General features: G+C 38.4%; 1 protein-coding gene across 14 annotated transcripts in view; it reads right to left on the bottom strand.

Moving 5' to 3' along the window:
• Positions 1-574: 574 nt before the first annotated feature.
• gramd1ba (GRAM domain containing 1Ba) overlaps positions 575-14,012 on the bottom strand; it is a 74,413-nt gene continuing 60,975 nt past the window's right edge. For 7 of the 14 annotated variants that reach the window (XM_051120596.1, XM_051120603.1, XM_051120590.1 and 4 more), the window contains 16 exons: positions 11,376-11,460; positions 11,159-11,262; positions 10,844-10,939; positions 10,689-10,769; positions 10,491-10,606; positions 9,059-9,236; positions 8,704-8,896; positions 8,480-8,626; positions 8,275-8,393; positions 8,018-8,160; positions 7,772-7,875; positions 5,936-6,130; positions 5,740-5,845; positions 5,103-5,210; positions 3,802-3,922; positions 575-3,634 (listed from right to left, as the gene is read on the bottom strand). In XM_051120596.1, the coding sequence (XP_050976553.1) occupies positions 3,545-3,634; positions 3,802-3,922; positions 5,103-5,210; positions 5,740-5,845; positions 5,936-6,130; positions 7,772-7,875; positions 8,018-8,160; positions 8,275-8,393; positions 8,480-8,626; positions 8,704-8,896; positions 9,059-9,236; positions 10,491-10,606; positions 10,689-10,769; positions 10,844-10,939; positions 11,159-11,262; positions 11,376-11,460 (1,986 nt within the window). In that variant the 3' untranslated portion in view covers positions 575-3,544. Of the gene's footprint in view, positions 3,635-3,801; positions 3,923-5,102; positions 5,211-5,739; positions 5,846-5,935; positions 6,131-7,771; positions 7,876-8,017; positions 8,161-8,274; positions 8,394-8,479; positions 8,627-8,703; positions 8,897-9,058; positions 9,237-10,490; positions 10,607-10,688; positions 10,770-10,843; positions 10,940-11,158; positions 11,263-11,375; positions 11,461-12,393; positions 13,445-14,012 lie in introns of those variants that run through there. The other 7 variants (XM_051120595.1, XM_051120599.1, XM_051120604.1 and 4 more) reach the window with 6 other exon arrangements.

Here is a 14,012-nt window from a genome sequence, read left to right as displayed (position 1 = left end):
TGACCCCTTAGAATAAACAGTGAAAGTTGATAACTACGGCCTGCAGATGCTATTTTTACATTTCCTAATTGCCCTTGTTGCTATAAAACAGAATAAGAGGTCTGCCACTAAAGCCAACATGGAATTGCAGAGGCTCCAAAAGTCATGCATAGGACCTCACAGGACAAAATGGGCTGGTTCATAGTGAACACATTAGACCAGTCAATCTGAGACAGATTCACATATTCTCAACTGGTCTTTTTATCAGTTCATACTGTATATGTGACCCTGGACCACAAAACCAGTCGTAAGTCGCACGGGTATAGTTGTAGCTGTAGCCAAAAATACATTGTATGGATCAAAATGATCTTTTTTTTTTTTAATGCCAAAAATCATTAGGATATTAAGTAAAGATCATGTTCCATGAAGATATTTTCTAATTTCCTACCATAAATATATCAGAACTTAATTTCTGATTAGTAATATGCATAGCTAAGAACTTCATTTGGACTTTAAAGGTGATTTTCTCAACATTTAGATTTTTTTCACCATCAGATTGCAGATTTTCAAACAGCTGTATCTCGACCAATAAATGTCCTATCCTAACAAACCATTCATCAATGGAAAGCTTAGTTACTCAGCTGATATTTCAGATGATGTATAAATCGCAATTTAAAAAAAAAATTGACCCCTATGACTGGTTTTGTAGTTCAGGGTCACACATTGGCTTAAACAGTACCAGAGACAACTGGGCTTATTAAAGGAACACTCCACTTTTTTTTTTGAAAATAGGCTAATTTTCAACTCCCCTAGTGTTAAACAGTTGAGTTTTACCATTTTCTAATTCATTCAGCCGACCTCCGGGTCTGGCGGTAGCACTTTTAGCATTGCTTAGCATAGATAATTGAATCCGATTAGACCGTTAGCATCTCACTCAAAAATGGGCAAAGAGTTTCGATATTTTTTTATATTTAAAACTTGACTCTTGCGTAGCTACATTGTGTACAAAGACGGACGAAAAATGAAAAGTTGCGATTTTCTAGGTCGATATGGCTAGGAACTATACTCTCATTTCGGCGTAATAATCTAGAAATGTTGTTGCCGTACCATGGGTGCAGGAGGCGCAATAATATTTCACAGCCGTCAACTCTGCCGGCTTCAACTCTGCATCTACACAAACTTAGTGCCGGTCACTTTCAGGCGCTGCAGCACCCATGGTACGGCATTATTGCGGCGGAATGACAGTTTAGTTCCTAGCCACATCAGCCTAGAAAATGGCAACTTTTCATTTTCCGTCAGTCTTAGTACACAATGTAACTACAGAAGAGTCAAGTTTTAAATAAGAAAAATATCGTCATTATATATGATCATTTTTGAGTGAGATGCTATCGGTCTAATCGGATTCAAAGATCTATGCTAAGCTATGCTAAAAGTACTACCGCCAGACCCGGAGATCGGCTGAGTGGATTCGAAAACGGTAAAACTCAACAGTTTAACTCTAGGAGAGTTGGACAATGAGCCTATTTAAAAAAAAAAAAAAAAAGTGGAGTGTTCCTTTAATGAACTTTAAACAAATTGATTCCATGGCAAAATCTACATTAATTAGAAACCAGGCCTCTATGTGGAATAATAAGTGAAGGACTCCACATAAACCACCCGATATTTAAATATTCAAATCATTCTTTAGATTGTGAAATTTCTGCATGGTTTAACTTGATTAAATACATTTCTAATTATACTGTATGCTGGCCTTTTAAGAATTAAAAACATTCCTGATGAGGAGGAAAAGGCAGAACAGGGTCAGAAAATAACCTAGACAAGAAACCAAGTGGCCCATATGAGCACCATGGCTCAATATTAATAGATCTCAGCTCCTACTATAAACACATCATGTACTTGTGTGTGGGAGTTTGTATGAGAGTTTTTGCGTACGACACCTCAAGAGTTTAAGAGTCAATTTGACCATTTTCATGAGGTTTACTTTTTTTATTATATTGCCATAGTTTCTAGACAGTTTCTCTTTGTAAATTCAAGCATAACCTGGATTTTTCACAGTTCAGTCTAAACACCCACTGCTGGTCTCTCTGTAAGCACACAGCTCCACTATGCTCATAAAAACAATACTTTTTCATATCACATGACCATTGTGCATCTCTCACCCGTCCAGCAGCTGGTTCAGCATCAAAACACAAAAACAGTATACAACATGGAAAAAACAAAAACAAAAAAAAAACATGGAATGGCTTTAAAATCAAAGCTTGGCAATATGAAGTTGTTTACAGCATCCCGCAGGATATGAATGAACCCTGAGGGAGAACAGAAACACATTCATGTAACAATATCTCGTTTACAAATGAATGGATGCTATTGGCTGGATTGGACCTGCTGTAGTTAACAATTAATATTCCACAACCGTTACTGCATGAGAGTTTTGGTTGACTTGAGGGCTGCATCCCAATTTCCATACTCTTCCATACAATAGAGCATTTTTGCAGGCCACCTGCTAGTTTCCTCGACAAAAACCCAAAAGGATTTTTCCATTGGCTTTTGGTTTATTGCAGAAAGTAAGCTCTGTGACCAGCAATGGTTGGTGATTCTCGCATGTTTTGTTCATCATGATAACTTTCACAAATGAACAACTTTTATGAATTTTAAAGCCTAATTGTAAACCATGTCTGCATGGCTTCTGTGTCACCATAAAATCTTCCGACAAATCGTTCCGTCTTTAAAATTTTAAAAGATGAGTTTTCCTGTTCGGTGTGAAATTTGCATCCCACTCTCAAACTGTGGTTGATATGTAGTTTATACAAGTATGTACTTGTACAGGTGTATGGAAACTGGAATGCAGCTATTGACGCTTCGTAGATGGAACTTGAGTGACCTTGGCTCTTTCGCCATTGCAAATCAACCAATCGGAGGAAGTCATTCCTCCAAACAAGGGAGGATATACCAGTTGCATATAGTTGATGCACCATGGCGCAAGCTATCAAGGAACCAGCCTTGATTCTCCATGGAAGCCTGTTACAAATGAACTCTGGCAACAAATATAACTCTACATAGAAATAATATATTTTCATGTGTATCATAATATCATTCAATTCCATATTTTGTTTTTATAAATAAATGTGTACATGTCCACGTAACACTTGCTGATAGTAACTCTGTATTTTCTTTATCTGGTCCCAGACTCCAAAAGGTTTAAAAAAGGGATGCTGCCGAGTTCCAACATCCTCTCAAGTTTTCCGAGTGTTTAAACCAGAGAGTCTGTGTCCGTTTTGAAGCGACAGTTGAATTGTTTTGGTGCGTTTGTTTTAGCCCTGGGTGAACAGACCGATTGCCGCGTTCCTTTTTGTTTTCAGCTCTTTCATCGTAGAGAAGACAGAGAAATTACAGTACTGGGTTTCCTTCAGTGTCTGTTGTCAGAAAGGCCTCACAGCACTGCAGTCGGACTGCAGTCAGTGGCGCCCACTTACCATGCCCCGCCTCCCTCCAGCCCCGGCCCAGCTCATCTGGACGCTTACACGTGGAGATGTTCATTACGTTCGCTGAGCCGGGACTCTGTTCGTCAGTGATAGCGACTTCTCCTTTCTTCAGTGTCCGAATCGTAGTCTCTTAACCCGATACCTTTCTGTAGCTTCATGAGGGACTCTCTCATCTGTAAACACACAAACACATCTTTGAAATCCTTTAGTGAAGAAACAGTTCACTCAAAAGATTTAGAACATAGCCATATGGAACACTTTCAAGTCATTTTTAAAGTAATTTATTGATATGATGCTGTTCTGAAAGTTTCCCATTTTTCAAACTTGTACTTGAGATTACCTCATCTAACAACAGCACAGATGACTTTATTATTTCCCTCCATTTCTCCAGCTCGTTTTCATGGTAACGCTGCTGAGATTCCAAAAGTTGAGCCCATTCAATCTGTGTCTGTGGAAGTTTACTGCAAAACACAGAGAGCCAAAAACATTCCTTACATATGTATCATTCATGTTCATACGCTGCAAAAATCAGTTTCTTAATCAGGATTTTTCCACTTGTGTTCTGACAAAATGTAGAGAAATAAGACTTAAAAAGCAAAATCTGAAATAGAAAGAAGACAGACTTTTAGAATATTGAGTTAGACTACCAGTCAAAAGTTTTTGAACAGTAACATTTTTTGTTTTTTGAAGTCTCTTCTGCTCACAAAGCCTGCATTTATTTGATCCAAAGTGCAGCAAAAACAGTACAATTATGAAATATTTTTACTATTCAAAACAACTGTTTTCTATTTGAATATATTTTAAAATGCAATTTATTCCTGTGATTTCAAAGCTGAATTTTTAGCATCATTCCTCCAGTTGCTGCTCAAAAACATTTATTAGTATTATTATTATGTTGAAAACAGCTGAGCAGAATTTTTTCAGGTTTCTTTCATCAATAGAAAATTCAGAAGAGCAGCATTTATCTGAAATAGAGCTCTTTTGTAACATTATAAATGTTTTTAATATCACTTTTGATCAATTTGAAGCATCCTTGCTAAATGAAAGTATTCATTTCTAAATTTTATTTCTGTAATTTTATTTCTATAAAAAATAATCTGACTCGAATGGTATCGTGTATAATGTTACAAAAGCTTTTTATTTAATAAAAAAATGTTAAATGAGCAGCAAATGAGCTGCTAGAATTAGAATGATTTCTGAAGGATCTGTGACACTGAAGGCTGGAGTATTGATGCTGAAAATGTAGCTTTGATCACAGGAATAAATTACATTTTAGAATATATTCAAATAGAAAAGAGTTATTTTAAAAATATTTCAAAATTGTACTGATCAAACAAATCTTGATGCAGGCTTGAGCAAAAGAGACAAAAAAATCTTAGTAGTGTACTGTAGGTTTATTAAAAAATATTTGGGTAGTGAGGTAAGAACTTATGTAATACTGTTAAATTATGATTTGATGTTGTAAGTGCTTTTACATTTTTACTACTAACAAAACAAAAAACACAGATTAAAATGATTTTATGCAGAGTGACATAAACAGCACGGGTTAGGAGTTACGTGATACATTTTAGAAAAGTTTTGAAAAACCTTACATTCCACCTCTTAAAAGCAACAAATAAATACATTCAAAAATCTAGTTACCTTTCATGAGACCTGAGACCATGCCAGGAGGTCAAACTCTGAGCCGTGTATTCCAGCATCCATAGCTTATAAAACAGCATCATGTTCAAAAAGACCAACAGCACCAGACTAAGGAGCAGAAAAGGACAAACTCTGATCAGCTCATGAACCATAAATCTTAATGCAGCTGAAAACGTTTCACGTTACAGATGAAAACATTGAATACCTTACACAAATCCTGCAAGATGCAATGAAAACAGGAGAGAGAAAAGACATGAACCCAAAGAACAACAGAGCGTAATGAATTCCAGCTGACCAACAGTGTGAGTTACTTATAACGTCACTATGAAACGTGAAATAATCAGAGAAACCTTTTCATCCTCTAAAAATATAACAGAGGGTGCAAAAGTTACACAATACGAAGACTGTCAGACCAGAGTAGACACTGAATGAAAGTGCAGTGAAGACTTTAAAGGTGCCTATTCTACACTTCTATAGCATGTTACAATATGTATACATGATATTCTTGTATATCATAATAAGAAACTTCCTTTGCATGGCACCTTTAAATTAAAGGTTAAGTTAGACATTATGTGCTAAAATTAGCAATTTGGGAGAAAAACAGTTGAGAAAAGACGGTTTCTCACTGAATACTCACACAGAGCTGATTATAAGAAGGAGTTTGGAAACGCTGTAAAGAGCCAGGCCTTCAGAGCCGTGATCGGGGATGTGTCTGGTCTGTGTGGATCCTGCGACAGCACATACTGTACGTTATAATCAACATCACAAAACCAACATTATTATCCAGGTGCGATACATAGACGTATCTCAGAGAGATCTGGCTAATGTCACACCTGCCACGTGTTTGATGCGTTGGATGACACTTTTCTCATCCTCAGGTGTGGTGACGGGGCTGAGTGCCTCGTCCAGGTGCTGCTGCCTCATGTGCGTCAGCGGCCGTTTCCTTCGCCTCACTGTAGCTGTGCGTAGCGCTTTGGATTTGGGAGACTGTTCAGATAGCACCAGCTGTACCTTACTCAACTCCAGCTCTACACACACAGAACAAAGAGAGAGAAACAGATATCATTTTCATTGTTTTTTTTTTATTCTGGAGGGATGGTAGTACTCACACTGCTGACAACATGACCAAGGCTCGCCCCAACCAGCCTGACGGGGACGCCACAGTGATCAAGAGTACGGAATCGCTAATAACTCCTAAACCGTCAGTCACAGGCTCAAGTGTCTTATGTAGTTGGAATCCTTGGCTCAGATTCGATTATCAAAATTTTCAGATTTGTTTGAAAGCCTATTTTTGCGAACTAGTCCTAGGTTTTTCATTCGAGCAGAACCAAACCAGTGCAGAAAGATTCTCTGGAGAATGAATATGAATAATTATTAAATAAAGTTAAACTTTCGACTAACCGTCGCAAAGGGACACCAAAACGTTTGAAAGGGGTGGGGCCACTTTTAGTAAAATGCCTATAACTCCTGAACGGAATTAGATCTTTGACCGAAACTCAAACTCAGAACATTTATGTAAGAGCTCAATCTAAGGTCACAGGACAAAAATCGTAAAAAAAAAAAAAAAAAAAAACGGCCACCCTTGGCAGATGAATTTTGAGCACCCATTAGACAAGGTTAACGAAACGCGGTGGGCCTGTTTGACTCACAGCCCCTAAGGTCTGTGAGAAATTTGAAAGAAATCAGGGGCGATATAGCATATTTCAAGGGCGTAAACGATTGTACATTATTTAGGTTTTCGCACATACACGCGGCAGTCATATCATACCTCAGGACTCCTCATTCCAGACAACTTTGCCTTTAGAACCACTGGTGTCAAGCACATTGTTTGTTAAATGACTGAGATTTTTTTTTACTCATACTGGAAAAAAACACTGCAGGTCAATTCTCAGGACTCTCTAGGTCAATAATTATCAAAAAAAAAAGTTGAAATTTACCCTTTGGGAATCTATAATGCGGCCATTTATAAAAGGGGCTTGTCTAAATTTACCCTCAAAACTTTGTGAAACCTGGTGAGCACATGTGACAGGTGATTCTAAACAAGCATGCAAAGTTTTAAAGAGATTGGACCATAGCTGGCACTATAACAGTCATAAATGTGATATTTTTATTTTATTATTGGTTACACTGTAAGCAAAACTATTTTTTATCATTATTCTTTACAACGAAATTAAATAAAATGTTCAAAATTTAGATTTAATTTTTAAAAGTCCACTATTGGCATAAATGTTATTTCTGACCCTGGACCACAAAACCAAACTTAAGTAACACGGGTCTATTTGTAGCAACAGCCAATGTATACAATGAATTTTTATGGGTCAAAATGATTGATTTTTCTTTTATGCCAAAAATCATTAGGATATTAAGCAAGGATCATGTTCCATGAAGATATTTTGTAAATTTCCTACTGCAAATATATCAGCGCAAAAAAGACGCCCAACGCTCTGCATGCTCCTGGTGTTTTAAAAACACAGCGCTCCCATTGAGAACAATCGAAAAAATACGCCAGCCACGGGGAAAAACGCTTTGGTGGACACACAGCCTAAATCTCAGTTTCACAAAACTGACCATTATGACTAGTTTTTTGGTCTAGGGTCACATTTATCTTGATCATTTTTGACTTTATTCTGTGGTTTTGTTTTATTAGTCCCTGTTCTACCAAAACTTACCTAAATACCTAAAATATTCATCCAAGCCACTCCAGAAGTTTCGCTCTATGAAGCCCTTGACCAGTCCCCATGGCTGCTTCCTGTAGCGTAGCTCAGCTGACACCCTTTTAGATTAATAACAAAAAAATAAAATAAAATAAAAAAACAGCTTTTTACCCTTACATGCTATAAAACGTTCTTGCAAACCTTTACACGTTATAATTATGTTTGGTAAAAGAAAGAATAAATATAAAGCACTAGCTTTACCTCAGGCGGCACTTGTTCTTGGCGACTCTAGTGAGCATGTAGCGGTTGAGCGTGTAAAAGTAATCGTGATACGGGACGTCGTGAGCAATCACCTCAGCGTCGATAATATAACACTCGCTAACTTGACTGGCCTTGTGCAAAGTCTAAAGAAAAACAAAGAAAGTACAGCTTTTCATAGGATAATCATAAAGACAAAATGACATTAAACATGTCCCGTATGGTGTATGTGACTTGTTTATCTCATCAGGTGAGCTCACCTGCGTCTCTGTGACTGTGGCCGTCTTTGGGGCGAGTGGGTTGGAGAGGGAGATGGTGTACATGATCTCTCTGGTCTGATTACCAGTGTCCTCTTTCCTCCATGGGTGATAGACGACATCTGAAATGAGAAAAAAGGTCAAATCAGTAACAGCCAGATAGACAGTTGTAGGCAGAAGAACAGATAGTTAGACAGAGTTGGTCAACCTGAGAAGCGTCTCTGCTCCAGAAACTCCCTCATGAACTGGGATTCAGTGAAGAGGATGTCATACAGTTTATCCACACTGAACTTATACACTTCATTAATGTACAGTTTCCCATTCAGATCTTCCTGGAAGGCCTGCACTTCCCCTGCTGAGAACACAGAAAAAACACTATGTGGTACAGAATACAGAAATGGTAAAAATCAGTTTTTGAGAGACCGTACACACCTTCATCGTGTGTTTCTGAGGAGTCGCTGAGCTCAGTGGGGAGGTCCTCATTGTCGTTGAAATCAAGGGAGGGTGAGGGGACGGGGACATGGGCAGAGCCACTGGTCTCTGACAGCTTGTTGTCAGGTAACGGCAGTGGTAGGAGGTCTTCTGGGACGCAGCCACTGAAATCCTCTACTGGGGGCACGTCAAACTACACGGACAGAAAGAATATCAAACGTTCAAAATATGTGTTTGCCATCCTAACATTATGGTGTAGCGGTCAGGTATGGCAACTTTAAACCATTAATATCATATAAACTACTATAGCCACAGTAACACAGTGATGTGTTGTGTGAAGGGATCTGGTGCTTACGTTGACCGGAGCGTCCGTGCTGTCTGTGGAATTCAGACTGCTGTTGGGGAAAACCTTCCTGTGGAGCTGGGGACTGATGTCCATTTTGGCGTCCGGGGTTTTGGGGCAGTTGTCATTGACCTCGTTGTCTTCGGCGGGAATCTCTTCACAGTACCTGCACCAGGGAGAGGGGCAACAGCTGCAGGTCAAGATTACCAGCTCGGGCAGCAGAATAGACCCTCTCCCACAGATAGCAATGGAATGGACTGATGGACAGTGGGTGAAAAGGGGAAATAAAGATGCCTACAGCAAATATAACAAGTTTGACTAGGTGCATCTGATTGGGTTTGTTGTATTTGAAAGTATTTTCTTCTGCTCAAAAAGCCTGCATTTATTTGATCCAAAAACAGTAATATTGCTAAATAGTTTTTCTGTTTAAAATAACTGCTTTCTATTTGAATATATTTTAAAATGTAATTTATTTCTGTGATCAAAGCTAAATATTCAGCATCATTACTCCAGTCTTTATTTATTACTTCAGTCATTACTCCAGTCTCAAATGATCCTTCAGAAATCATTTTTAATATACTGATTTGCTGCTCAAGAGACATTTTTCATTATTATTATTATCAATATTTAAAACAGTTGAGTACATTTTTTTCATGAGTCTTTGATGGATAAAATTAATAAAAAGCTTTTGTAACATTATACACTACACCATTCAAAAGCCTGGAGTCAATATAAATTTTTTGATTTATTGGGGAAAGAAATTATAGAAATCAACACTTTTATTTAGCAAGGATGCTTTAAATTGATCAAAAGTGATGATAAAGACATTTATAATGTTACTAAAGATTTCTATTTCAGATAAATGCTGCTCCTTTGAACTTTCTGAACTCATCAAAGAAACCTGAAAAAATTCTACTAAGCTGTTTTCAACATAATAATACATTTTTGAGCAGCAAAACAGAATATTAGAATGATTTCTGAAGGGTCATGTGACTGGAGTAATGATGCTAAAAATTATTTCAAAATGTTACTGTTTTTGCTGCACTTTGGATCAAATAAATGCAGGCTTGGTGAGCAGAAGAGACTTTTTAAAAAAAAACATAAAAAATCTTACTGTTCAAAAATTTTTTTTTTGTACTATATATATATATATATATATATATATATAGTAAAAACACAATATTGTGAAATATTATTACAACTTAAAATAACTATTTTATATTTTAATAAATTTTAAAACATAACTTATTCCTGTGGTGCAAAGCTGAATTTTCAACAGTCAATACTCCGGTCTAAAGTGTCATATGATCATTTAGAAATCCCTAAAATTACAAAGGAACATCTGTTTTCTCAGGCTCTTCTAAAAAGCCTGTGAGAGAGGGTGGAGATTTGTAAATTATGAATCATCGAAATGGTTGAACATCCACGACGGGGGAAAACTCACCCCATGGTGTTGAAGTCGTCATCAGGAGGTACATAATCCTCATCATCACTGGTCAGACCCAGTTCATTCCCATAACACTGATGAACAAAGTGCCACAGCTCTTTGGGACATAATGGCTAGACAAAAACAAAAGACATAAAAAATCTTTTTTTTTTGTTTTTGACAAATCAATGGATATAATGCCATGTCTTGTCCAACCTTGTCCAGTAGAGCATTTTGCCAGAGTCTGAACATCATCATGTATGTCCGATCTCTTGCCCCGAATGAGGTAAAAAAGTGCTGGAGGAAAATAAGTGGATATTTAGTGTTTGTACACTACTGGTGTTATGTAAAAGTCAAAGGCCTGTGTTTACCTTTTCACTGTCCGTGCACAGCTGGATGGCATTGGGGATGAGTCTAGCCGTCTTCTCTTTCGTCATGGAGCAAACATCTTTCAACCTCACAGTCAGCTACACACACAAGACAACACAAACTCAGCAAACCAGCAGCAGCTGCATCTCAGCACAGTATATTCAATGCATATCACTATTTCCAGAGCTAAAAGACAAATGAAGTACTACATCTTCAAAAGAAGGGCAGAAATTGGCTTAGCATTGCTGATCCAGCAGTGCAAGACTATGGCATGAGAGACTGATGCCCTCCAAGATGAGAGCAATTCATCAACTCACCAGCGTTTCCCAGCGGAATATGTTGCTATAGAAACAAATCCAGTTTTCAGAGAGGTAGAGGCGACCCTGCAGGAGGATATCTCTCTGCAGGGCACAGGAGTAGTCTGTCAAGGTGAGGCGAGAGGTCAGAGGTCAACATCCACAGGCCACTTTCATACATTAAACTTTTCCATCTTTTATACATTGTTTCCAATCACACACCAAATATAAGACTCACCCACAATGAGGCGCTCTGTGTCGGGCAGCTGCTTAAAGAGTTTCCTGAAGTCTTCATTTCGTTGTTTGTATGTGGGGCTCAAAACCTGAGAGACAAGAGGACAGAAAGAATGAGACCAGCTGTGTACAACACACAAACTAGGCGTGTAACGATACATGTATTCGTATCGAAACGTCACGGTACGGGCATCTCGGTTTGGTGCATGAGGCCTTATGACGATAACAGGCTATTCACCCTCACCGGCACGATTACTTCAACTTTCCTCATACCAGCAAAATTAATTTAAACAAAAAAAAGCAAAAAAACAAACAGGTTGTCGCTTTCTGCCATTTGAGTTTGCTTTCTGTCACAAAACTGAACTGAAACTCAGCAAATATAGGCTATGTTACGTGTTGCACAGTTTTTTCCCTTGTCTGTCAGTTAACTAAATTAAATATATTTCAAGCGTTTATTCCTTGTATGTATATATGTACTGCAGATTTTATAACCTATATATGACATTAATTTGATATATTTAGTATTTTCACATGTAGGTGGAAAAAATTGTAATTTGTACTACTGTCTGTTTAAAATAAATAAAAAGAAATCTAGCATAGTAGATTTTTTTTTCTGTTGTACCGAAATCGTATCGAACCGTGACCCTCGAACCGTGGTACGTACCGAACCGTGACATCTGTGTACCGTTACACCCCTAACATAAACACACATACAGCCACAAACATCCAAACAGAGACTTTAAAACATTCAGCATTCCCAAGAAGGTACGAAGACCTCATACATTGTTTGTTACAGACAAACTGGAAAGGGTCATTCTAGAAAATGGGTGTCATTTGTTTGTATATATATATATATATATATATATAGCTCTGTTGGCTTTATCTACACCAAAGAACAGTACTTCCTGTCCCGACTGAAACAGCAAACCATTTGTGAGATGCTCATGATCTAATTAAACCAAAGCCAAATAAAAAGAAGGGAGACGCCTCCCTTCTCTCCTGCTTTCTGATTGGTTGCTTACAGCAGGAACATTCTCGGAATCCCAGTCCCAGTCCGTCCAATCACACGGGGGCATTTCGGGTTCTTGGACCGCCTCCCAGTCATAGAGCCAATCAGACTCTGCCTCAAAACTGAGGACTTCCATCACTCCTGTCCAGTTTTGGAGACGTTGCCACTTATTGTCTCAGCTCCTAAGAGTGGTGCAATGCTTCACGGCATGCGCGCTGACCTCCAGTCCAGCTTCACCAGGCCACGCTCTGAAATGACCCGGAGTAACCTCTGCAACTGTACTTTGGCATAACCTATTTTGTTGTTTAAGTGAGTCTCAGCACCTAAACACCAGCCAAACAATCCTCCACAGACAGCAGGAGAACTCCTCACATTAAGAGACACTCATCGTTCTTGACAATGAAAATGGAGTATGCTTTCCTTGAGGAAATGAGTCAAATTTTTAACAAGACACAAAGGACAGTTAGTGGTAACAATGTCTGCTGCTTATAATTGATCCCTTGATGCTCTTGATGCCGCTTCTTGTTTTAGAGTTGATGCCTGCTGATCCACCAAATTTACAAAATACAAGAAGCAGTTTCAGATCCAGCCAATAATGGAGGAACGTTGCCACTTCACAATGTTTCAGATCCAAATGGTTTTTGAAGGTTTTCCGTTACGTTATCTAACTTGAACATTTGCATGGCGAGAAGAAATTCCACATTGTAATAAGAAAAACCACATTGTGAGACCATTATCCTAGAAATATCCAGAGGCGAACATCTATTTACACAAATCCAAAAACAGTGTTTGACTGCTTGAAGAACCCCCAAAAACAACCACCTGCTGGGAAAAAACTCTTCTCTTCAGACAAAAAAAAGTTCTTTAAGCATGCATAGTCAAAATTACACGCATTAATATCCTTGCAGGCCAAAATGCGTTCATCTGCTGCGAGTCGCTTTTGAGTAAATTTCTTCCCAGAGGATGTGAAATTTCTCATTAAATCTCACAGAAAGACCAGCTTGAGCTCAAGCAACCCTTTACTATGGCAGGAAAGAGTTCTCACTGAGACTTTCTACAAAACAATTCTGCCAAGAGGAGTGGGAGTGGCCTGATAGAGTGTTTGTGTGTGAGAAACAGGGAGTGGGAGGAGCTAGGGAAGCCATCTGGCCAATAGAATGCCAAGGAAAGGAGAGAGGAGGAGCCGTGTCAGATGTAGTAAGCTCTTTGCTTCAGGCTGTACATTTTTCTCACTCATGATCGAAGAGCTGTGAGATTTATATGCTTCTCCTAGGACTGTCATTACACCCCTCCCCATCCCAGGTCAACCTAGATTTCATGTCTCTCCAGAAGTGTTGGAAAAACACCATTTATACTGCAGTGATAGCTGCTGGTGTCAGTTTCGTAAAGACCCTGATGGTCTTAATGCCTGAACAAGGTACTAGCACAAATGTTGTAATTTCATTGCGAAATCCAAAAAAAGTAGCATGAACAACAGAGGGTTTTTTTTTTTGGTTTCATGAGGTGGGAGTAAGAGATCAAAACAGTGGGAGGTGGAGCAAAATATAGGACACTGAGATAAAGAAAGTTTAAGAGAGAATCACAGAGGCCCCCATTGTGCACAAGTCATTTTATGGTGTTAGTGTTGAGGCA

The sequence above is a fragment of the Labeo rohita genome, chromosome 10 (assembly GCF_022985175.1).
Source record: "Labeo rohita strain BAU-BD-2019 chromosome 10, IGBB_LRoh.1.0, whole genome shotgun sequence".
NCBI lineage: Eukaryota > Metazoa > Chordata > Actinopteri > Cypriniformes > Cyprinidae > Labeo > Labeo rohita.
This window is presented reverse-complemented; position numbering and strand designations above follow the sequence as displayed.